At 37.9% G+C, this 27,399-nt stretch overlaps 1 protein-coding gene across 5 annotated transcripts in view; it reads left to right on the top strand.

The window, feature by feature from the left end:
• Positions 1-518: 518 nt before the first annotated feature.
• Positions 519-27,399, top strand: part of LOC149775317 (uncharacterized) — a 59,272-nt gene continuing 32,391 nt past the window's right edge. For 4 of the 5 annotated variants that reach the window (XM_089943180.1, XM_089943183.1, XM_089943181.1 and 1 more), the window contains exons 1-3: positions 520-621; positions 2,944-2,973; positions 26,835-26,858. In XM_089943180.1, coding sequence (XP_089799306.1) covers positions 579-621; positions 2,944-2,973; positions 26,835-26,858 — 97 coding nt within the window. In that variant the 5' untranslated portion in view covers positions 520-578. Of the gene's footprint in view, positions 622-2,943; positions 2,974-26,834; positions 26,859-27,399 lie in introns of all 5 variants that reach the window. The other variant, XM_089943182.1, reaches the window with a different exon arrangement.

Raw genomic sequence — 27,399 nt, 5'->3', positions numbered from 1 at the left:
AAAATTGTTAAAGCTACGTTAAAAATCCTATTCACACAAACACATAATCACGTCACATCATCATCATCGTCATTGTTAGTATTATTATTATTATTATTATTATTAACATCATCATCATCGTCATTGTTATTGTTATTATTATTATTATTTAAATTAAAAATACCTGTATGTACTCATTAAGGTGCTAAAGCCTATATTTATAATTTTCGCACGTGTTTTTTTTAATGACAATCTGTTGTACGCATTATGTATTCAAAATTGTATTGATTAGAAACAAAATATAATTAATAACAGAGAAACAGAATCACACCTACGTAAACAATTAAGGGGTGTAGCTTCAGTTTGTCCTGTCGTTTATATTTGTCTCTTTTGTACGTAACATCTACTTCATGATGTTAAACTCTCAGCCCTGGTATGATAGATTAACACACTTGTCAATGAGGTGTGTTTGATTGATATATCCTAATGAGCGAAGCATGATAGGTGGATATGTAGACGAGTTATATACCTGTGCACTCATTATGATGTGGCCATTTCCATACAAACAAACTTTCGAACACCTGGGGATCTAAATCAGAATGAGGATTAACTTCTTGTTTATGCTCTTTCTTTCGTTCGTAGGTAAGTAGAATTTTGTTGTGTTACCTTCACGGTTTGTTAAATAACGGAAGCTATGTGAATCATCTCTGTTCTTTCTTTTCTCATTAACATCAGCAGCATCTTCCAATATATATATGTATGTGTATGTGTGTGCGTGTGCGTGCGTGCGTGTGTGTGTGTGTGGTTTTATTTAGAGGAAAAGGAAGACATGGCGATGAGTGAGTGGATAAATATTCTTTCTTTTCTACTGAAAGATCTAAAATATCGAGTTATTTTTTGTGTAGAAAATATTTGGCTCTTACTATTCGGGTCATATATTGATACTCACGCTATACCCCAAGGCAGTAGAGAAAAATCTATGACCAGATATACCTAGACATATATGCATCATATTTTATGACTTAGTAATACATTAATATGTTGCTTTAATTAGCTGGATGACCGAGATTTGGGAAATGAAAGCGAGATGAATTAGTGCAACTCCTTGCATGATGCCAACACTGTTTACTAAATCAACTCCATACCCATTTCTAAACTATTAAGCATCCGTTAAATTAGCGAGTATATTCCTGAAATAACAAACTTTTGGCTCATATGTCAGTGGGGGTTAAATTGTGAAGTATTTCATACATTTTAGAGTGTACTGATTCCTCGGGTTTTTAATCATCTGCGTCACGGGTGTCAGAAAGGCGAAATTGATAAACGACATTTTCCCGTCTTCATTGAGGCAATCAATCAGCTTATTGGTCTAAGATAGTTGAAACAATGTTTGCAGAGATTTTAATCTTTATATTTTAAACATGCCATAATAGAAATTATGTTCTTGTTTGTGATGAGAAGAAACAATATTTAAATTTGTAAAGGTTTATTAATTTTATCATTGATATCACATCTTCGCCATCATTGTCGGCATAATTATTATTATTATTATTAGTAGTAGTAGTAGTAGTAGTAGTAGTACAAACAGTATTTGTATTGTGGTTATTGTTGTTGTTATTATTATTATTATTATTATTATTATTATTAGTCGTAGTAGTTGTAGTAGCCCACCATGAAATATTACTTTTGTTTTTATTATGTCATCGGGCTTTACTTTTCTTATTATCCATTTGGAGAAAACAGTTCAAATCCTGATCTACTCCATCTCATCTAGTAGTTTGTTTGGATCGATCATCCTTCCCTGTCTCTATCGATCAAGTGCTCAAATAAGTGATCGATCTTTATCTGCACGACTGTCATCGATTACAGTCCTATCATGATTCAGAATCAATTCATAACAATTAGTTTTATAGACAAAAAAATGCACTACAATGCATACGTCGCGGTCGTAAGATACAATAAAATTATCTTGAAAACAACTGATTGCAAGACAAAAATTATTAGAATTAGAAAATGGAAATGAGATGTATTTTTGACGTACAATGCAAGTAGTCTTAGCAGCGAATCTTCCTACCTTCAAACCAAAATCCGTATTTTGTTTTTTAATGTAGGATTTTTTTTTGGGGGGGGGGGGAGAACGCACTTCTATTAAAAAGGAGCAGTTCTGTTCAAACCTGATATTTGAAAACATTTATTACATTAGGACACCATTCCATTTATGTTACTTTTGAAAACTGTCGCGACGTTGTTTATTGCATATAAAGCTCTCGAAGCCCTTGCATAGATTTTCATTGACGTAAGACATTCCAAAACTAAATATAGAATTTAGAAAGCGTCAAATACCGGTAATGGCTGTTAAGCTGTTGCGTGATTCACTTCGTTCGATTTAATGCATTCCTGTGTCACGTTGATAGACAGGGACTATTATACATCCAAACCATTTAAAATATTTGAGCAGTTCAAAATCTCTGAAGACGAAGTTTATCAGAAACTCTTATTTATACATTTAAAATGTTCCATATTGAACAACTTAAAACAAAAATAAAAAAGTCAGTCGATTTCTTTACCGAGATCTTACCGAGATCAGTTTATAATTTGAAGAATAGCAGGCTTGCATGCGGGCCTTACCAAACCTCAGCAACCTCGTTCTAGTTCTTCATATATGTTGTTATGAAATCAGACAAATATAAAACATCTCTCACAAATGCCCACGTCTTTCTATGTTGAATCTTAGATAGATGAATAAATTAACTACTTATTCTATCGTTGTATAATTTAATTTTTATTTTATTTTGTCTTAACGTAGTGCAAGTCATCTGATAAAAGACAGAAGAAGAAGAAGAAAACAAAAAAAAATAAATATGCTTTGAGCTTTTTTTGGCCTTTTATACATACGTGCTAAAACCTTATGCAGATGCCTTCTGTATTTCCTCTGATTTTTACAAGTTTCATCTTGTTTTGCAGGCGATGTCTTCTCGCAAAGAGGCCCGATGAGTGAGTATTTGCCTTCAATTAATCTTTTTGATTCACGTGTCGCGAAGTTCCGTCTATTCAGTGTCATTTATACACTGGGACCATTGTAGGGTGAGTAAGCCCTCACCCTACAATGGCCCCATTTTCAGCTATTTTCTGTCCTATCATAACGCATTCTTTCAGATGTGTGGCTGAAGAAAAAAAGGTTTGCAAACGAATCTCTTTCCCAATATCTTTCTGCAATAATCTTGCATCTTGTCCAGTAGTAAAGCTAACAAGTGAAGCAGTTTGCGAAAATCGGAGTTGAAAAACCGGTTTTATTGTTCACCGAATGTGGCATTCTCTTAGAGTGAGAGATAAGCTGGTATTATAGCTAACTTTTGCAAGTACCGCTGTTGACCATGCTACGTAAGACTACAGCTGAAACGAATATCCGAACACTCGAATTCGAACACACACACACACACACACACACACACACACATATATATATATATATATATATATATATATATATATATATATATATATATATATATATATATATATATATATATATATATATATATATATATATATATATATATATATATATATATATATATATATATATATATATTCAAAAAGAAAATTGTTATTAGAATATTTGTTTATATACCTAACAAGTTTGGTATTATTTTGTAAAATACATAAACAGGGCGAAATGTAAACCAGGTTACATTTGATCAGTCTCAAGGAAATAACTTAAAACCTTCTAAATCACGTGAAGAAAAAAACTCTTTTTCACAAGCTATTCATAACTTGCAAGTTCGAAATGATCAGATCATCGTCGCCATTTTTATTTATACTCTTGAAAAGATCACGTTTAATACTTCAAATTTATGAAGTACGTGATGTAGAATAGAGGTCATAAGAAGGTCAACATCTCAAAGTCAACATACGTGTACATCTACCAGCGTTTCAAAAAGTTTGTCGGATATTCGTACTCTTAGAAACATTTGTCAGTTCTGCAAACCAATACTACACCCAAACCAGCAAACAAGTTAGCGTAGAAAGTAAACTAAAAGATATTTCCGCATTCGTTATTCCATTTAAGCTTTGAAGTCATAATTCTGTTTTGGAATTACCAAACATGTAACAGATTTTTTAATTATTTTATTAAATGTCAGTAGTGCAGTTGTCAGGTTCATATCAGTAAAATGTATATTGGCCAGATGACATAAGTTTTGGAACAGATCCATTTATGTTATAAGGGTCAAGAGTTATTCATTTTTCTTGTAGGGGTCAAGAGTTTCCTATTTCAATAAAGTCTGCTAGTTTCTATTTTTTTTTTTTAACTTAATAGCTGACCACTACATTTGTATCCCCCCCCCCCCACAAAAGCAATTCTGCGGGAGACCTTGATCACATCGACATATGGGAATTATTTTATAAACCAATGTCACAAGTAGTACCATAATGAATCTACAAACATTCTGGATCAATACGAATTGGACGACTTAGAAAGTTTAAATATGTATTATCAAAACATAAGCTGAATAAACTTTATTTAACATGCATTCGACCAATACTGGAATATACATCTGCAATTTGTTCTTCCAATACTAAATCAGATTCTAAAAATGTAACAATTACAGCTTGAAGCAACCAGAACGATTTTGGAATACCAACATTTTTTTTTATAGCAAGGAAACACTTTATTTTGTAACTGGATAGCTTACTCTAGCAGAAAGTTGAGACATAAAAATAATCTCTGCACTTTCATGAAATTATCAACAATCTGTCTCTAGATTATATAACTGATCTATTCCCACCTTGTTTGCGAGACACCATGCCTTATACTCTGAGAAACTCGAACAAAAACAATGTAGAATCTTGTTGTTAATCAAAATCGTATATACCAAAACCTATAAACTAGTGGAACAACCTGCCACAATCCACAAGAAAAAATCAGTCTATACTAACCTTCAAGAAAGAATTCACCATGGGTAAAATTTCTTCTCCAATTTATTTAGCAGTTCGTAAAAGGCGGGCTTATGTGCTAATGCCACAAATACAGTTTGCTGAATTATTTAGATTTAATCTTATCACCAATCCTTCCTCTTCCTGTGGATTTCTAATAGAATACGACAATAATTTTCTTTTGAATGCCGACTGTTTAATAACGCAAGAAGCAAGATTTATCGCAGATTATCAGTAACCTGTGTTAATATTTTTTTCTGATAGTTTTATTTGGCATCGAACTAGACACAGTAGAAAAACAACATTTTGCTACAAAAGGAAAAACCGAAATTTATTATTAACACAAAAGGAATCACAAATAATATGCTTACTTTTTTGTTCCATTATAACAACAGTTACCAGACCATACCAAACACTATCCATCCGTTCTTATTATTATATCCCCCCACCATTCATCATATGCACGTACGTCACCTTTCTTTACTTATTCCAGAAAGTTTGCCTTCATGATCGTTAATTAATTAATTGTGTTAATAATCTAGAGGAATTTGTGAACTGAAAAACTTGTTTCCAATCCTTTTGCCTCGTATACACATACTTCCAATCTTCATGACAATAAAATGTGTGTAAAAAAAAAGCACAGAATCACTAGAGTAATGTTTATGGTTATAATCAGCTAATGACAAAATGGAAAATAACAGACATCTATTTGAATTTTTAGTTTGAATCCTAAAAGAAGCAATGCGCTCAAAAGCCCTGCAATGTTAATTTATTTAGAATTAGACGAATTAGCTCATAGTGTTTTCAATGGGACTTCGATGGAGGCGGTAAAAATTCCCAACAATTTATAAAAAGAAAAAGAATGGGTCTTATCTCTTTATTAAAATCGAATCATATTCGAATACTTTATTTTCAACGAATATTTCGAATACGAAAATTAGGTATTCGTTTCAAGTCGACTTAAGACAACTTTTGTTTATAGAAAATATGGCATGCTAATAAAGGCGATGGCATGGAAGTTAATATCGAGATACATTAGATTTGAGAAGTAATTTTCGATCTGGCAAGCTCGTCTCCACGCCTAAAGCACCAATAACTATTTGTCACAATAAAAAAAATATGTGGCTGGATAGTAATAGTAAACTGACTCCGTGAAGACAATCATCATAGTAATAGTGACCCCCTCCCCATTAACTTGTCCAGGTGTTTTGGGATTACAATGCCGATGGGCAGGGCGTTATAAATCACACCTTGTCTTAGGTCGAATGTCCATCTAAATGGGTCATCCTTGTCAAAACTGTCAAGTCGACCATTTTTAATCGCGATTTGTGTGTCGCCACGATCCTTCTGTTAAGTTCGCGTATTCTACGTATAAGCCGTCATTCGGTACTGTGGTTTCATCTTCAGTCATTTTCTATCCTGCCAAAACTCATAATTTCGAAAGTTGTCGGGATTATTTTCAAACGTCTGTCTACAAACCTTATTGCGGATTACCCCGTAGCATTATGGATATAGATGTGCAACGCACGGTTAAGAATAAACCCATAAAATAATGTATCAAAATAATTTAAATTCATATTATTAGTATAATATCTAGACATGGATTCTATATAATCTTTTGTTTAATCCGATATGCGGATGACAGTGTCATTCAATAACCACGTAAATCCCTCCGAATCATTCATTTTTCAGCATCATGGCAAAATTATAGACACCGCACTCTACTTTGTTGGCCTTCGCTGTAAATGGTAAAATCAATATGCTCGTCTACAAGAGAGCTGACCTTTTCAGTTTACAGAAAAATGTGAAAACATCCAACCTTCATTATTGGTTTTCTGAACAAGTTTGAGTACATCAAGGATGCCTGTTTGAATATTCTGGACTTCAGAAAACGACTGAATGTTTGGGCTATTTGGTTATATTTCACTTTCTTTCATCCGTATTTGGTATGATGTGTCAGTTTCATGGCCGCATTATTTAATATCCTTTTCATAATCTTAGTTGTGTCCTCTATACCTATATGTTACACACCTGTCCCTGACTGACCATATATCATGGGAACTATGTTACCAGATGGACATGCCCTATTATGTAATACTGACAATAATTTGTTTGTGGTGACAAAACATTTACTGTAGTTTGACGCGAAATAATTTTTTTTTGAGTTTTTGAACTAAGAAGAAGGATACGAAGTCGTTAAATTATTGGTGATTATATATCTAATTGATTGGTTAAGTGTTAAATGTTAGCTCCATTTTACTCTGAGAGGAATATTCTGTAAACCAGTTCTTTCTTTCTTTCTTTCTAGAGGCAACAACCTTCGCAAGTTCTCAACGTATACTAAAGTTCGAGAAATTGGATTGCATTGAAATGTCTACTGTCCAATATCTAATTTCTGGAAATGTATATTAAGAACTATTTCATTTTGTGGACGTAATCTTCGTGAAAATTATGAACAAATAAGTAGCACCCGAAAAATGGTGTTTACAGAGGAAACTATAATTCAGATAACTAACCGGTTTGTACAGCGTGGCACGTGCCTTCATTATGAAAATATCAACCGTTTGTACATTAGTGCTCTCCTTATAATATCTTTGAATCATGTATATCGTATTACGTCTCCTGCACCCAGTGTGTGTGCGCGCGCGCGCGTGTGTGTGTGTGTGTGTGTGTGTGTGTGTTCAGCTGGTACTTTATGGCCATAGATTCGTCCATCATCGACCATTGTCCTTCGTGCGCCACCAGCTGACCTCCTCTTGTTTTCTATCATGGCAACTTTTAGTGACTTTTAAACATCAAGACCTTTCGTATCACGAATATTTAACTTACAGAAGATTCTGAGCCTCGGACAGTTTTGGTAACAACAAGAACAACAACAACAGTATAAAAAACAACAACAACAATACTACTACTATTAATGCTAATAACAATAACAACAATAATAATAATAATAATAGTAATAGTAATAATAATAATTAATAATAATAAAAGAATTTGCAATTTAGACACTTTTAAGAATAGCTCACCAATTTTTGCACAATTTGAGCAAATTATATTAAAATTTTATACACATTCAAAGTGATTAAAACTGTTATTGAATATAAACTATGCTCTAAAATCCAATTAACCAAGAATGGTCTGCAACCCAAACTATTCATGCTTCTGGTTTAGGTATAACCGACATAGATTGGTTTTTAAAGTATCACCACAGACATTTAATAATGATCGATTGTTGAAAGAAAGAACGATTCACTTTTTTTAAATTGTATTTTTAGTCAGTAAAAGGTCCAATGAATCCAAAATCACGTAAAAATGTTTAGGGTGTTGTACATTGTCTTGCCCTCCTCTTAGTTAAATAACGATCTCTAAGTAAGATCAATTATATAGATAAGCATAGAAGCAGTATTGTGTTTTCAGTTGCTCCTACAATAATACAAATCGCTGTTTGCAAATGAATAGGTAAGTCAGCTGATTTCGTTTTAAGTAAACATTTCATTCTATATACTCACATAACAATAGAGTGGACGAAAATTCCAATACTGCTCTGCTGTGCAGGAAAGTAGAATTTGCATAGATATTAAGATGGCTACGCGTAAGTTCACTAGTCCAATAATGATTTTGAATTATCTCCTGTTATCATGCATAACTTCTACGTATCGCTATATGATACTTCTTTTTACAACAATACAAAGAAGCACGGTTTCCAAAAGTGCTAATGTCAGCTTTAATTCTTCCTACTTAATTTCACTTCTTCTTAGTTGATGCTACTATTTTCTTCACCTTCTTATATAACTGCCACTTGGAATAGATATTCTAATAAAAACTAATGTTTTATTATATTTTATGTGAAACACGTCTTATACACACGCGATCCGTAAAATCACTTTTCAGTTCCTGATATTTATTTACCAAGTATAAATGACCAAGTCCCATCACCTTGTCATTACATTGTGCCTAATTTTGACCTTCTTCTGTAAAATGTCATCATTTTTTTTTTAACCCAGAAAATGATCATGCTACTTATTCCTGGCACTATCACCGTAAATGGTATAACATTTGTTTGAATACTATCAATGACTACTTCAAATGTCCTTTCTTTCTTGGATTATCAGTAGTTCAGTTGGTTGAGCGTCGGACTCGTAATCCAAGGGTTAAGGGTTCAGTACCCGCCTAGGTCAGCCCACCTCTTATGCCCAGGTGTGTCCTCAAAAAAGGCACGTATCTCCCATTTCTCGGCACTGATATAGCCAATATCGTGTTAAAATGCCGCTAAAAGAACAACCATCCACCATCCAGTTTTTCCTTTGATGGCCGTTGACGACCGTTATAAGTAAATGCATTCATTGTAGAATTAAAAAGAGTGCAGAATAATTTACCAATTCATTAGTCATCAATAATCCACTAGTGATCAACAATCCACTAGTCATCAATAATCCACTAGTCATCAATAAACCACTAGTCATCAATAAACCACTAGTCATCAATAATACTTCTAGTCGTTAATATATCAACTTCAAAGATTTGTTGGTGATCACAGAAAGCGTAACACTGCTGGTGTGCTTTCTTCAATTAGTGCCATTTGTGACAGGAAGCAACATATAAATTATTTACTTTTTCATTCGTAAAGCGTATAGTTTTACTGACAAAAGCAAATTTTGGAAAAGACTCGTAGAAACTGGTATCTCTGGAGATATATTTTAGCACCAGCAAATCTCTCTTATGCAATGTTTACATAAGGATAAAATGGCTTTAATACCAAATAGTTTAATGTTAATTCTGGTCTGAAGCAATACTGCCCTTTATTTTCAAGTCATTTTACTTTTTTACACACACACACACACACACACACACACACACACACATATATATATATATATATATATATATATATATATATATATATATATATATATATATATATATATATATATATATATATATATATATATATATATATATTCGTAATGCTTGTCTGCAGAAATTAAACTATTATAGTTCCCATTTATTAAACACTTGTCATACTTTCGAAGCAGAATGGTCTTGATCATTCATTATATATCATCTTGATTATAACAGGGCTCAATACATACCGATAAACAAATATAATACGCATCTGATGAACGAATCAGATCGGTAACAAATTTTATTCAAAATATTTATGATGCTTGTTGCATTTTAGAAATGGATTTGGAGATTACAGTACACTTGTGCGAATATTTTTAGGACTAATAGAATAGCTCCAGCAAGGGATACTCATTCCACCAAGGAGTACTAATTCTACCAAGGGATGCTAATTCCATCAAGGGGTACTAATTCTACCAAGGGATACTCATTCCACCAAGGGGTACTAATTCTACCAAGGGATACTCATTCCACCAAGGGGTACTAATTCTACCAAGGGATACTCATTCCACCAAGGGGTACTAATTCTACCAAGGGATACTCATTCCACCAAGATGTACTAATTCTACCAAGGGATGCTAATTCCGGATAATGATGATTTATCTTTCTGCTGATAGATTTAATAAAATGGTTGCATATGTACTAAAGCAAACTGAATCAAAACTAGTATGTACATTGAAAATTATAACGAAATCACCAGCTGTAACCTTATTGGCAATTGTAACTTCCACATTTAGATAAAATAATTGTCAGCTTATCTTTGTTCAAGCAGGTTTTTATCTGTTTCATTTAATTTAACAGGATTACTAAATGTGAGGTACAATTATTGCTGAGGCTTGGTTTTTGGTTAATTGCTTGGCCTAAAGTTACATATCTCTCCTTTGTTTTCATCTCAGTGTTGAAAAGTAAACATAACAACATTTTATTAGGCTCTCTTAAATATATTATTTCATCGTGCCTACGTGAAAAACGGTGATACAAGCATACTGTGAAAATCTATTACTTCTTTTTCTTCATCTTTTTTGCTGATATTCATTTTTTAATTTTGCCCCAATTTAATTGCTTGCAATGACTGATAGCAATTTATGAAACAAAGTCTCATTGAAATGTTGCAATGCTTTAGATAGCTCTTTTTATAAATTTGAATCCCTTAACTGAAACATTTTTTAATTTTTGTGAACGTTTTCTAAGGTGACACATTTTAATTGTTGTGAACGTTTTTTAAAATTGTCTGCCAAGTTCAAGTCTTTGCGAGTTAACCAGCTTACAGCATTAAATTGCTTCGCATGATAAGATGGACGTGCTGTATTTCTTATTTTTCAGAATCTGAAGTCCTCTATCACTTTTTTCTCTGAATGGACTCCGGCTGTAACATACATTGTTAATTGCACTTGTTATTTTAGATGATGTTACTCCTCAATGTTTATTAAAAGTACTGAAAGCATTCATATCTTAAAATCTGTATATCTACACACTGTAAAAAAAAGTCTAATGGATTTTACTTCATCCAATATGTATAAAACCGTTCCCATATCAAAAGATTGGATAATGTTCCAATGTTTTAGAACAAAAACATATTGTAGCTATGTCGAAGCTGTCAATTACGTACAGAGTAAAACTATTTTCAGGGGAAAATGCAGCGTTGTCTGTGTAGTTTATTCATCATTGCTATACCCTCTTTGCATATATTTAGAGAGATTTTCATATGTACAAATAATTGCATCAGCACTTAACACTTCTGTATACATTTAGATAGATGTTCCTATGTACAAGTAATTACATCAACATTTATGTAATTTTCTTTGTCCCTTATTTTGTTTAAAATTTCATACACCGAACTGTAATCTTTTACGCTGTCTGTTTACCAGCGTTTTGTGAGATATTGTGCACTCAACTTTATAGTTTTAATGCTCCCGCTCTGCTTTTTTGAAATACAATTTAATACCCTAATTGGGTATAGCCTACATTGCAGTCGCACTATCATGATTTTCATGTCTACCATTTTGTTATCTTCATGTGACGATTTTAATGTATTTTTCTTTCTTCTTCCTTCTTCTTTTTATTTGTACGCCGTACAAGTTTAAACTCCTTTATGTTCTAATACACTGTAGCAGCAGAGGGGGCGAATCGGACATTTTGTCCAATCGTTATTTTGCTTAATTATTACTTTCTGCACTCAACGATCTAGTGTCGTCAGCGCCTGGTAAAAAAAAAACGACGACGTCGTTGGGGGATCGTCGCGTCGTCATTTGGTTTAATTAACACCTTCTGCGCGTCGATCCCCAGCGTCGTCAGCGTCCGGTAAGCACATCGACGACCGCGTCGATGTCATCGCCCCCTCTGCTGCTAAGTGGTTATTTACAATGAAAATTATTTACAACTAACCGAATATTTGGTCAAGTCCGATACGATATCGTGTCCGAGGATCATGTAAATTTATCGTTACGAATCCATGTGGGGTCGACTGAGCATGACTAAAAAAGTTTCGAAAAACATTAAAGTCCATGTCACCGCCGCACCATGTCTGCCAAATATTTCGTAGCGTGTGTGTATCAACGCCGTTGAACACAGCAAGAATATTACAGTTGTCTCTAATTACTTTTGGAATCTGAGTGTATCGTTGAGTGACATATATCACGTCAGTGTTTTTATGCCTGCCTCTGGAAAATATCCTAGCTGGGTTTTTTTGATTGTCTAACATAACATCATCGTACACGACTAGATTGTTAACGTCGCCATCAATATCATCAATACCCGGTGCATCATTGATATCTGTAATAAACTCGATGACATTTTTTTTAGCGATCGCTGATGCATTCTCGTTGAAATCTTTCAACACCTCGTAGCATCGTTGATCATCTACGCTAGGAGCAACCAAATACAACTTATCCCACTTCATCCATCTCATTATTAAATTGAGTAACAATTGCGTCTTGCCGGATCCAGATGGTCCGATGATAATCATCCGGATTGAGTTTGGTAACGCTGCAACATGCTTAACTGGTTCTCTTGTTTTAGTCGCCGAAAAATCAATTATATTCATATCTCTATACATAAATTATGGATCTATATTGTGTGAAGTGTAGAGTGCGTACTGGCACAAATGATATGACAACCGCTACAACAAGAAATAACAGATCGGCGCTTACTGGTAAGTGTGTACAATGCGGTACAAAGAAATTTAGATTTATTTCTATTAAACCCGGGGACGCTTTAAAAAAAAGCGAGGAGGTGATATTGCAGCCAAATTGGCAAAACTCCCCGGAACACCGTGGGCAAAGTATCCAGGAGAAAAACACCTCCCAGGATATAACTACTGTGGCCCCGGAACACGATTAGATATCAGACTCGATGATCAAAATCAGCCCAAACCCGGTGAGTATCCAATAAACGCTATCGATAAGGCGTGTCATGTTCATGATGTTGCTTACAAAAGTAGCGATCTGCAACAGCGTCATATCGCGGATGTAAAATTAATTCACGCATTAAATGCTATTCCCGATAAATCCGTCAAAGAAAAATTGGCCTCATGGTTGGTAAAATCGGCTATGAAAGGTAAATTAATGATTGGAAGCGGAGCTTCTCGCGCTGGTAATTGAAAACGATAGCGTTTATAATAACAACATGGATTCCATCTATTATTCTCCGAGAGGATACTGGAAGGGGAAGGCCGCAATTGGTAAGCTTGCAAGCGCTGCAAAGGTAACAAAGACCACCGCGGCTAATTGGTTATCCAAACAGGCTATATGGCAAATCTATCTACCACCGCCTAAACAAATCAACTTCTCGCGCTTTGATGTCAGCGTACCTAATGAAGTTCATCAGGCTGATATACTATTTCTGCCGCATGACAACGGTTACAAATACGCGCTAACCGTAGTTGATGTTGCGAGTCGATACAAACAAGCGGAGCCGTTAAAAACAAAGTCGGCAACTGAAGTAGCCGCTGCGTTTGAAAGAATTTATCGAAGAGGTCCTCTGCGCTGGCCAAATCTATTACAAGTTGATCCCGGTAGTGAATTTCGCGGCGCTGTTTTATCAACGCTGAAACATCATAGCGTCGCGATACGACGAGGTCATACTGCGCTACATCGTGATCAGGCAATTGTTGAACGATTCAATCGGACTCTCGCTGAACGGTTATTTGGATACCAATACGCGAAGGAATTCATCCAAGAAAAACGATCTCGTGAATGGGTTAAAAGGTTGCCAGGTGTAATTGCAGCGTTAAATAACGAGATTACCCGAGCAATCAACATGAAGCCCAGCGACGCGATTAAATACGAGTATATACCCGGAAAATCAAAAATAAATAGCGTTTCCAAGCCGATTCTTGGCGATGTCACTGTTAGATATCTATATGAACCAGGAGAGCTTGAAGGCGGTAAAAAAAGAGCTACTGATCCTATTTGGAGTGTTACCACACATAACATATCAACGATAACACGATCAACTGGTAGACCACCGATCTACAGACTGGATTCAACTGCTCCTCAGCGCGGATTTACACGCGAGCAACTACAGGTGATACCTAACGATACTCAATTGCCCCCACGTGGTCTTAACTAGCGCCGTTGCGTCTATTGCACTCAAGACAGGTCAACTTCACATTGGTTTTGACATGACCGAGACTGTTATCGATCCTGTCCACGGTAAATTGGCGAGCGTCTTTATCCGAATAACGCCAGCGCATTACACAATTACAACTCGCGCAGTGATTATTCTGTTGTTGTCGTAGCGAGATTATTAATTCGGCATCAATATCAAAACGCCGCTGTTTTTTTTTATCCTGTTGGCGGTAACCCGAGAGTTTTCTATCAATGACGCTTGCATCGATGGTGACTTTGTCGCCGGCTTCGTCAGTGACTCCGTCACCGGCTCCGTCAATAACAATTCTTCGAAGCTGATTTATCCTTCGTACTCTGGACACTGCAAGATAGACTAGATTCGACCATTCGATGCGATTATCAACTATCCAAACAATTGTGTCCGTGATGGTTAGTCCCTGCGAGGAATGTATTGTTGTTGCGTATCCTAGCGTCCACGGGGATTTATCAGCACGTAGCGCGTCCTCGACGACGCTGATATCAACGAGCACAATATCATTCAGCACGAGAATTTGTTTTTTTGTCCCCGACGCTGTCGGGCCTGGAATTTCAACTTCAATGTTCTGCCGCCGTGTGTCCGCGGGTCTATAACATAACGGCACTGGACGCGTTGGAAACTTTTCCTTATGCAACGTAAACAACTTCCGCTGAAGTGTGTCTCTGACTATCTTTCTACTCGCTACAATCAAATCGTTTGGTCTCCATGTTTCCCAGAATTTATTCAACGGCGTTTCCGGAATCACCTCGCGGATTATTTCACACTGAACTCTATCCGGCTGTAATCTGATTAGTTTTTTAACCTCGCGCAGTTGTTCATCAAGTGCTCGGTAATCAGTATCGGTTTCTTCATAATAGTCTACGAACCCGCTCAACCAATCATGTGGACCCTCGCCGACAAATGGTGGTGGTTGGCCATGATCCCCACACATGATTACCGCTGTATTCGCGCGCAGCAACCACTCAAGAAACATTTGTAAAGTATCTAACGAAACAGTACATATCTCATCCCAGATGATAATGTCGGGAATAAATTTTTCACCCATTCGATCAGGATTCCACTCACCGCCGCTGTATCGAAAGAAGCTGTGATAAGTAACGGCGTCAACATTTCGTTGTTTTATCTCTCGCGCTAGTCTATGAGTCGGTGTAAGCACGATTATACTTGCCCGCGTTCGAAATAATTCAATTGCCCGAGTCGTCTTTCCTGACCCGCCACAGCCGCTTAAATAAACCGTCTTGTGTCTACAAATTGGATCAGAACACGATGGTGCATTAGACCATTCTGACAATTTATCACCGCGTAAGTAGTTGTTCTCAACGGTGACATCTGCTGACGGGGAATAATCGCGTCGTATTTCATTTTTAATTCTCCATGTACCCCAACTCTCGTCCGGACTAGTAAACTCGGCTACGTTTCCCTTATACGCTACGTCAATATAAAATGAATCAACGGCTACTCTAACCGCGGTATCGGGAAATCTATTTATCATCGAGAATAAATTGATAGCGGCATAACCCAGCATAGACGCCCTCAAATGTGGATACGCCGGGCTGTCTCCATCGCTGTAGGTAACAACTGTACCCAACCTCGTTCCATTGGACAAGAAAGCTGTTTTGCAGTTCACGTATCTATTTTTTGCCACTGCGTCCTTGATTACGAAATCATATTCTGCGTCATCTATAATCAGCCGTGAGCAATATCGTTTGTAGTCGTGGTTTTTTCCACCTTGTGTGAACTTACCAATTATTCTTCTACCGAGATCTTTTGCCTCGCGGTTTCGTTGGTTAAATATCCTCCTGGACCATTCGATGATATATTCCTCGTCGGCATCAATGTTTTTTCTGGATTCGTCAATTATGCTATCTAGACGCTCTGGTTCTGGTAACCAGACTTCAGTCTGCGCCCGGTATGATATAATCGCGTCACTGACAATCAACGATACAAGCATGCTACAATCAATCATATACCGTAGCAGCGCTATTGGCAGCCACTTCTTTTCAGCCATGTGTCTACCGATCCAAATATAACAACAGCGATGGAGTCCTGCCGCGAATTCAAATGATACTATGCGAGCGAATCCGGTTAAATCAAAATCAGGCAGTGGTCCATTAATAGCAACACGAGTCATTTCATGACTGGGGTGTCCAAATCGTTTGAAATACTCAGCGGCGGATCCATACCCGAGAAAACTCGCTGGATAACAGGCAACCATATCAACCGAGATCATAGCGTCGCGGTTGTATTCAGTGTTCCATAGTCCACCGTGATAGTATTCCAAACAACTGGATTGTACATCCGGCAGAAATTCCTTGCGCGTTGGTCTCCACGCATTTTTCCTTGCTGCAACATGAGCTACAACCGATGGAATTGTAAAACAATTTGTTAGCAGTTGTTCATCATGCTCCTCAAATTCTATGGCGGTTTTTTTCATCCTGTTGTGAAATGCTTCAGTGCGATATAATTCGCCGTTTGGTCTTACAAACTGATCAAAGGTATCCGCATCGTTTTCAGCGCTGCGAAGTAACCACACTGATACAGGGTCGTTTTTACACAAGTAGGCAATAGCATCAAATAGTTTCCTCTCCGCGAGAAAACCATCCCGGAAGAATTCTTCTCCTAAAAATTCTTCGGGTATATACTTTACTGTTCTATCCCGTGGAAATATTGTGATCACGGGCGTCCATGCGTGTTCGTTATGATCAATAATTTTGATTGGGGCTCCCTTCGATTTATACTTCGATTCGTATAATACTTCACCGGTTATCGTTGTAACGGTTATTGGAAATCTCAGCGATGTTTCTAATCTCGCTATGTCGCTGATGGTTGCTCCACGCTCTTTTACGGTTAGTTCCCACTGGTTGATTTTGCTACGTCGTAAATCAGTCAATTTGTTTCCTCGACACGCATTTGTAAAATGCTCTATTATTCGTTCTGCTACACAATTTATCCCGGTTGACTGTTTCATCGGTTTCAGTTTTCCGATATCAGGTTTCTTATTTAACGGGTATATTCCATAAACAACTGCTGTTTCAGGATACGCTCGTTCATAGTATGGTCTGTCAATTCCGGTTAACAACCCCGGCTTGGAGTCGCGGCTGACAATGACTGTTTTCTTGTCGCTGAGAACCGGTTCAAATTTATCACGTATGATCCAATCGCCTGATTTCACCCGGACAATGAATTTTACTCTGAAGAAATATCTTTTACCGTCAAGTTGTGATATTATCGTTGCTGCGCGGTTGTCGTTCATGGTAGCATCAACAATGCCATCAATTCGAAATGTTGACCAACTGTGAGATGCGCCATCACGCTTGAATTCATTGATACAATCGCGTATTTTATTCAACAGGGTTTTATCGTTTATTAACGCTTTTGGTGTGTCCTTGAGGACTCTATCGAGATTGAATTTAATATTTTTCCGGGGCTTAATTGCTGCCAATCTCTCAAACTCATCCATATAATTAAAACAAGTATTTAAATGAAAGAATATAGTATAATGAATCACTGCAAATGGTTGATGATTGGGTCGACAACCCCGTGCAATAAATCATGTAGAGGAGAATTCTGCGGGTATCATTTACAAAGCGTTCGTAATGGTTCTCTTGGCCCCCTCCCGTGCTTGGTTTGTCACGTCGGTGTAAGAGGAAAATCGCAGTTGTGTATTAATTGTGGCGGAAAGCGATACAGGGAACTAAAACGCTATTATGACAAGCGAATTAAAAACGCCGTCATTGATCCCACCGCAGACTTCGTCATCAAAACCCCCCAAGACTACGTTGAAAGATTCATAATTAAACCAAATAATAAATTAGACAAATAGTATTATTATACAAATGGACCAAGAATTTCAGCCGCATCCTGTGTTCGTCAGTTACGAGGCGTCTCGCGACGGCATTGTTAGAAACCGCAAACTGAAGAAGCCGGTTGGTACCGTAAATAATCACGGGTATTTAATGTTTGGTGCCGGAAAGAAGAAATATCTCTGTCACAGAATCATCTATGAATGTTTTCACGGATTAATCGAGAATGGGCTTGTTATTGATCATATTAATAATAATAAGACTGATAATTCTCTTACAAACTTGCAAGCCATCTCTCAGAGTGAAAATAGTAAAAAAGGCCAAACCGGTAAATACCCAAAGAAAGTAAAACCCGTAAAGTCATTTGATACAACAACTCACGAGGAAAAAATATTTCAGTCGATGAATGAAGCCAGTAGATACTTTGACATTTGTATCGCCTCAATACGAAAAGTAGCAGAACGAGTATATCAAACAGCAATCTCAAAAAAGACCGGGCATAGAATTCGATTTTCATATGTAGATACGAAGTCACCGGCGCCTATGGCGCTGACGAGGTCACGTCTAACGAATTATTAAACACCTCGGGATTGATACACGGGGTTCATTTTTTTAATTTAAAAACAAGATGTTTTATAAGAATAATGAATATCGAAGACATCAATAATATATTAGCCGAGATTTCAAAATTAAAAAATCAAGGAATTGAATTATCTGATGGTCTCGACAGTGAAAAAATATTATCCGATTATGAAATTATTAACGAACAATCGAAACGGGGGCGTTTTACCCTGGCCCGCGAGTATTTTTTTATAAAACGATTACAACATACGATCAATGAAAACTTGTACCACAATGACGCAAATGCATTCATTGGACTATTCACTGCCGTTGAAATAATACGAAAAAAACTTGGACGTGTTTATGAACGACGCAGGGAGATTTCTAGTAAAATCAAAAACATTAGAAGAATTATAGACGGAGTCTCCGGCGAGAAATTAGAAATTGCTTCGCAATTGCAATAATGGTAGGCGAATCACTTACTACTCGGCTAGCCAGAGAGCGGCTAGCAGCGCTTAGAAAGTTCATACCGTTACGAGACAGGGTCCGAGAACAACTTCAAACGCGGCAGCAAATGCAAACTGATTTTACTGTTGGAAGCGAACAACTCTTTGCCCCGGTAACTAAAGCGACCAAAGATGTTACGGCGGCAACTGTACCCGTTCTTGGTGCGCTTGAAAAGATAGCGGCTCAGACCGAACAAACAAAAAGGTCTTTAGAAACACTCCCTGCAAAAATAGCGGCTGCTACAACACGGAGGCCACCGCCACTCGCTATAACCGAACCACAAGAACCTTATGTTACAATGGCCGATGAAGAAGAACTAGGCGCCACCGCAAGAGAACCAGAAGAAGAAATACCGGAAGAAGAAATACCCGAAGAAACACCGGAAGAAAAAGAGGGGAATATACCCCGTATTGTACTCAAGAAGAGCACAATAGATCAAATTAGAGGCTTCAGCAACAGGGAAGAATTAATTAATTTTGCTGCCAACAATTTTGCTAAGAGCATACGAGATAAGAAGCATATCAATAGCGGTTACGAGAAAAATATAAAGTCGTTAAAGGACTGGGCAAGAATAGTGTATTTAGCGAGTAAACATAAAGAAGCATTACCACATCGTGGTGATCCCGATTACGATGAATTCCACAAGGAAGTTAAGAGTATAACACCAAAAAAAGGAAAAGGATACTCTGTTGGTAAAGAATCCTACGGCGTTACCTGTCCTGGTAGTGTTCTCAGTGATATATCACGGCTAGAGGTACTAATTGGAGGAAAACGAGCCGGAAATAACTCTCCGGAAATAATCAATGAAGCCGCTGATATTTGCAAGCGGTTATTTGCAGGCGGTATTATGGACATTAATGCATATCGAACGCTCATAGACGAACTCGTGGATGATTAAAAAAAATTATAAAATTATGGTTTTTGTTAATTTTTAACCGTTTTTTGACTGTTTTTGGCCATTTTTTGACTGTTTTTGGCCATTTTTTGACTGTTTTTGGTCATTTTTTGAGGGCAAAAACCCAAGGAAATCATTTAGAGAAAATCGATGTTTTTCTGAAAAATCGAGGAAAAAACGACTATAGGCAACAAAAAACGACCAAAAATGACTAAAAATCAAGAAAAAACCAGAAAAAAACCGGATTTTTATCGAGGGTAAAAACCCAAGGAAATTTTGATAAAATTTATTCCGGTTTTTGATTCGGTGGGGGGGGGTAATCAATCACTGGTGATCACAATCACTGGTGATCACAATCACTAATTGGAAAACTGGTGTTTTTAATAAGGATGATCATACACTACAACCATGATAAACCAGTACTCGTCTACGTGGTAAACTCGCGATTGCCTGTTTACCGCGCGTACTATGGAGATGGTCTCGGTAGCACCATTGCGGGGTTATTTACAAGAATGGCTCCAAAAGTAGCGCCGTTAGCCAAACAATTAGGGATGAAGGCTATTGATGTTATTCGTGATAAGGGAATTAGTGCTATTGGAGATGTTGCCGGAAAGGCGCTTTCAGCCGCGCGAGACAAACTAATGTCATTGGTGAAATTCAGGAGAAAAAAACAGAAACCACCGGTGATGCCATCAACGACGGTGATGCCTGCAAATGTCAGTAAAGTAATAAATAATGCCGTGGAAGAAAAACTAGAGTCGTTGGCGGCGACTCAGTCGTTGGCGACGACTCCGTCGTTGGCGACTTCGCCATCAGCCGATGCGGCAACCAACGCGCTCATGAACGCGATAGCGGGGAGTGGTCTACGACGAAAACGACGTTGATGGATTTCAATTGAAAACACCGACATGAATAATAATAAAATGTTTGCGCGAACCGCTGACCCCGCGTTTGATATGGACGCCCCAGTGCGCAGGGATGATTCTGTCCGTGATTATCAATATTATTCTTATTATGCAGCGCAACCTGACCTACGATCGCGAATTGAACTTCAAGTCCAAGATACCAGTAAATATTTTTTGCCGTGTGAAGCGTTTATCGAAATTGAGGGAGAACTCGTGACAAATGCCGCCGATAATGCACCATACGCAGATGACCATCGTGTTCGAGTTGGCTTCGTCAACAACGGTATTATGGCGTTATTTGAGAGCGCCAGATATCTTATTGACGGGCGAGAAATTGAATCAATAGAACGCGAGGTTGATGTTGCAACGACGATAATTGGGTTGGCGAGATACTCGGATGATTATACAAGATCGGCGGGTCCATCTATGATGTTTTCGAAGGACACCACCAATAACGCTGACCATATTCAGTACATCAACGTGCTAGTGGAAAAAGATACCGCAATTGACCAGGTTGAAGCAAATAACCCAGACCGCAGAGTAAAACCAGTCGCTAATTTCAATATTATAAAAAGCACCAACAATGATTACAATCTAGGATTCGCAGCACGAGTAGGAATGTTGCAAGGACCACGCCGACAGTTTTCATGCGCGATTCCACTCCATCACATATTCGGATTCTGCAGAAATGTCAGAAAAGTTGTCTATGGGGCTAAGCATACAATCGCGCTGACGCGAAGGGGCGATGATAACAATGCAATATGGCATGCTGCTGGCGTCGCTGCCGGTAAAGTCATTTTAACTAAAATGGCATTGTGGATGCCGGTGCTGACTCCATCAGTTACCACGGAAGCACGATTGTTAGCATTTATGGAACAGGGAGGAAAATCGTTGTTGAGTTGGCTAGCGGTAACCACTGATGCTAAAGAGGATAACGTCGCCGATACGTTTACATGGCACTTGGCATCAAAACAGGGTGTTTCAGCCCCGCGTCATATATTCATAGCGCTGCAGAATAGGGAACGATTGGGTAGTCAAGAACGCAGCCATATGATATTTGATCAATTAGGAGTCAGGGATGTTTCGCTGAGAATAAACGGACAACAGGAACCATCCGAGGATATACAGCTTAATTACGGCGACAACCATGTCGCACGTGTGTATCATCGATTGCTGTCATACATGGGTCGTGATCAAAACGTCGACACCGGTTTGCAAATATCACAACTTGATTTTAAAAAGCTGTATCCGATTTATTATTTTTCGTTGGAACATCTTGATTTAACGAGACAATCCGTCGTTGATATACACTTCCGAGCTCGTATAGCCCCGGCTGGTGTTAATTATAGAGCGGTTGCTGTCATTCTCAGCGATAAATCAATGCTGCTAGAAGGCGTTGGTGGACGAATGAGAATCGTTGATGCACCAGTGGAAAACATGTAATTGAAAGCACAAACACGTTTACAATAAAATGTCGTATAGTGTCGTCAGTGTAGAGTTAGTTGACTGATGGTCAAGTCAAGAAATTACGATCAAAGTCGGCTAAACAATGTGGAACCACAATAACGCTGAAGCCGTCACAGATGGCGGGTGGTAATCATAAGATATCGTTGACGGCGCGTCAAATAAAACATTTCAATGATGCGATAAAGAATAAAAAGGGTGTTCAAATAGATTTCTCGGCCGCAGCAATTAAAAACATGGAAAAGACCGGTGGGATATTTCCGCTGTTAGCTGCGATTCCGGCATTGATTGCCGCGGCCGCACCAGCAGTGGCTAAGGCGGCGGCGTTAGGAGCCGTTGGTACCGCGGCGGGGATGGCATTGAAGAAGGCAACCGGGAAAGGCTACAAAAAAAAACGACCCGTGGCCGGAAAGGGTCTAAGACTACCGGGAACCCCGTATTCATGGTACTCGGGAAAGGGTCTAAGACTACCGGGAACCGTTTATTAACTCGGGAGTCAATGACTCCTGAGTCAATGACTCCAATGTCTAATTTTGATTTAATAGATGCCGCAAACGCGTTAGCGATAAAAAACTTCAGAGGTGTTTTTATGAGGGATCAATTACCGGCGGCCCCAAGGAATACTGAAACCGGCATAATTAACCTCGATGGGTCCTCCGGAGCGGGAACTCATTGGGTTGCATACGCGATTGATCCACGTGCGATCGTCTATTTTGATTCATACGGGTTAGCCCCGCCGAAAGAGTTCATGCGGTATATCCGGGCGTGTTCAGCCCGGGTTTTTTATTCCACGCTGCCAACACAGCGATTAAGCGACCCACCGATATGTGGCCGTGAGGTATTGAACGTACTTGCGGCGATTTCATCATCGCGAAAACCACCTCATATGGTTGTAAACGAATACACTAGTGGGGTCGTAGAAGCTCAACGGATTTTAGAGAATAACATTTACAATAATAATGATTGATATTTGGGGACGACCGGTTTCGGCGCTGAAAAAACCCACGGAAACGCCCGCCACCGATGACATAAAAAAACTAATTGAGGATGAAATCGCTGATACGTTGAATTTAACCAGTGTTGACCCGGACGAAATAGTTGTATTTCAAGACCGCCAGGGTAAATTGAAATCCAGTAATGTGTCACTGAATGACGTTTTAATACGACAGCGTGATGCCGCCGAGGACACTATCGCGCTGTATACCAGCGACGGACGAATCAAACCGGGTGAATCCATCTTGACGATAAATGGAAAAATAAGTACACTTGGCGACAATTATATAACCATGTCGGATTCGTTAAAAAATTTGTATAATAAATTTAACATACAAGCAATTCAGTTCGAGGGGGTACAAGTATCTGTCACCGGCATGCAATTAATTATCAATAGTTTTTTTGGAACCACGACGATAACCGAACCAAATCTTGAAACAATAAGAAATGCTATTTTGGAGTTTACGGCGATGTCAGCCAATTTATCCTCGTTACGAAAAAATGTTAACAAGATTGATAACGCCGTTGATAAATTCTTTGGTAAAAAAAATATCAAACCGGATGAAATCACAATAACTATAAATGATATCACTGCGTATGGACAGGAAATAGAAAAAATCAAAATTATTGTTGAAGCGTTTAGACAATCACTATTGAAAACAGGGCAATCCGAAAGAATAAAAATCCCTCATGAGAATATCATCAACACAGTATACACAATTCAGCATGGATCATTCGATTGGACTCCTACACAGAATACAGTAGATATCACCGCAACTGTTAAGGGTATTTATCGATTGACATTGATTTCGGCGATGCAGTTTAGTATATCATCGTCGAGTTCATCCGGGTTTAACAATACAATATCAACAATTATAGACAAGGACGCAACTGAACGGTTTGTGATTAAGGCCGTTGATAGCAGTATATTTAGGGCAGACATTACATGGTATGTGGAATTTGTAGCGAATCTAAGTAATTAAAAACACTAGCTCTTTTAAAATAAAAATGACCACCAAGGAAATTGAATCAGAGGTATCACCGACGTCACATCAATATCGATTCGATACCGCAAAAGAATTTTCCGCGAATTTGAAAACGCTTTCCGAACAATACCGTGCAAAAATAAAAAAATACCGTCGTAAAATAACCGCCATCGACGCGGTCGTGTACTCGGTGTCGGGTATAGTAGCTGGCGCCGGTGTTATTTTATCCACGGTGACCACGATAGCCCCGATCGCTGTTCCAATCGCTGTCTCCGCGATGACAACAATTGCTGGAGTCGCCAACGCAATCACTAGGAAGATATCATCGTGTTTTCAGAAAAAACTCAACGAGTATACAGCAAAACATCAAATAGTATCCGACGCGTACTCGAAATTATCCGGGTTGATCTCGTTATCGATTGATAATTTGTTCGTATCCGATGTTGAATTCTCCACGATGGTCCAGTTGTATAGCTCCGCGATGTCAAAAATCGAGGATTTTCAACTGGAAGCCGAAACCACCTGGTTGTTGAAATTAGACACTAAAGACAACGAATAATAATAATGTCGCTGAACCCCGAAGGGTTTCAATTACTTCAGCGGATCGCGGAGAACACCACTCCGGTACAAACAAATATGATATCAATAACGTCAACGAAACCCGAATTCAGTGTAAACTTTCCATCACCGGTTCCAGTAAAGGAAATAGCACTGGCAAAATTGCGAGTATATCACAGTTGGCCTAATATCCGAGCGGACGCATTTAACGGACAACAACCTAATAACTCGCTGGTTTTTGCACGGACAAATAAACCCGATGGGACCCCAGACTGGGAGGAGGTTACAATACCAACTGGGTCATACCAAATAGAACAAATCAATAAAGAATTTCAACGCAGGATAAAATCGATCACAGGAAAGGAATCAAAAATCGCTATTACGGTTCATGAACCGACGTTATCGTCGACGATTGAAATAAGCACACCGGGGTATATGGTTGATATTTATAACAGTTCAATAAGAACCATACTAGGATGGCCTGAGAATCCACCCGCGGACACCCCCCCATCAACTATCCTCAGACACGATAACGGAGATGGTGGTAGGCATATTGCTCCATACAACGTAAATATTGCATCGGTGATAGCGATTAATCTAGTGTGTGATGCTATCGAAGGAAGTTACCAGGTAGATACCAAGCAATCAAATCAGGCTCAACAGGGATATATCCTTTATTCGTTTTCACCAACAGCCCCTCCGGGATTTTTAATCGTTGAGAGTCCGATTAATCCGGTCTATATGCGATGCCATGATCGGTTTTTAACGAGAATTAATTTTAGAATTACCGATCAGTCAAATAACCTAATTGATCTGCAAGAGGAGGAGTTAGTGATCACTCTGTTTGTAAGATCATAAAGACTTTCATTGTAAATAACCACTTAGCAGCAGAGGGGGCGATGACATCCACGCGGTCGTCGATGTGCTTACCGGACGCTGACGACGCTGGGGATCAACGCGCAGAAGGTGTTAATTAAACCAAATGACGTTTGGACGATCCCCCAACGACGTCGTCGTTTTTTTTTTACCAGGCGCTGACGACACTAGATCGTTGAGTGCAGAAAGTAATAATTAAGCAAAATAACGATTGGACAAAATGTCCGATTCGCCCCCTCTGCTGCTACTGTTTCTTTTCCACATCAATTTAGAGACTCGAAATCGTCAAAGGCCAAATGTTTTCATTCCCCTTAATAACTCTGTCTTTGTTCGTTTTGTTTGTTTTAGACGAAGGTGCGCAATGTTTTCAGCTAGTTCTCATCGGTTAAATGATACGCTATATTCTTTATTTTTTAAGAGTAGTTCATACACTTTACAATTCATCCGTTTGTCTTCGGAATCTTTTCAACTTTATATTTGTCATATTGTTTGTCAGACATAGATAACTCTTCTTAGTAAAATATGCTCATTGTATCCTCCTCATTCAAGTCGTTCAGCTTGTAAACAACTGGATTGCTTACAATTAACTTGCCTGATTTGAAAATATACCTCTTTGATGTTCTAAGAGAGCCCTCTCAAAAATATTGTATTTTGAAATTCTGACTATATGACCGATTTGTACATTATTTGTTCCTAATATGTCGGTTTTTGAATAAACAAATGATTTAATCAAGACTTTTATGTTTTCTTTCAAGCTTAATTCAGTCAAGTCACATGTCTGTTGATCTGCCATGGGGGCTATTGCTACTATGTTGTTAGTGTGACAATATTATTATTATTATTATTATTATTATTATTATTTCAGTGTTGTTTCGAGGTATTCCTGGACGTAAGTATACAGTTTAAACATTCTGCATGTTTTTTTTTATTCAGGCCATTGCTTGCTTAAAATAAGATATACTAGTTTTCGAGACCATTCTATCGAATTCACTAAAAACATAATTTTTACTCCCAGTTTATATTATGATCGATGTGACACTTCTTAACATCTCACAAAACATTTTTTCACCATCAACTTTGCCATTCTGACGAATATAAACACTGTATATAGTTTTAGGTCTATTAATATTTGTACGTAAATATGATTAGTTATACAATATTTGCTTATAATAGTACCCTTGCACATTCATCAGAAGAAAAGAAAATATAATATCTTAAATTCTGACAATGAAACCTTTAGAGTCGATTTTAATAAATGGCTAGTGAAGTGAAATTCTAGCAAAATGACGTGAAGCTCTTTTCTGCAAGACTGGCACCCACCCTTCCCTTTCCACATTTTATGTTTGACAACGAAACCCTTAGTTCCAGTCAATTTGATATACACATGGGATAAACTTAGGTAGTGATAGAAAATGGTCATATCACACACA

This window comes from Sinohyriopsis cumingii, chromosome 19, assembly GCF_028554795.1.
Source record: "Sinohyriopsis cumingii isolate HCF-2022 chromosome 19, ASM2855479v2, whole genome shotgun sequence".
NCBI lineage: Eukaryota > Metazoa > Mollusca > Bivalvia > Unionida > Unionidae > Sinohyriopsis > Sinohyriopsis cumingii.
This window is presented reverse-complemented; position numbering and strand designations above follow the sequence as displayed.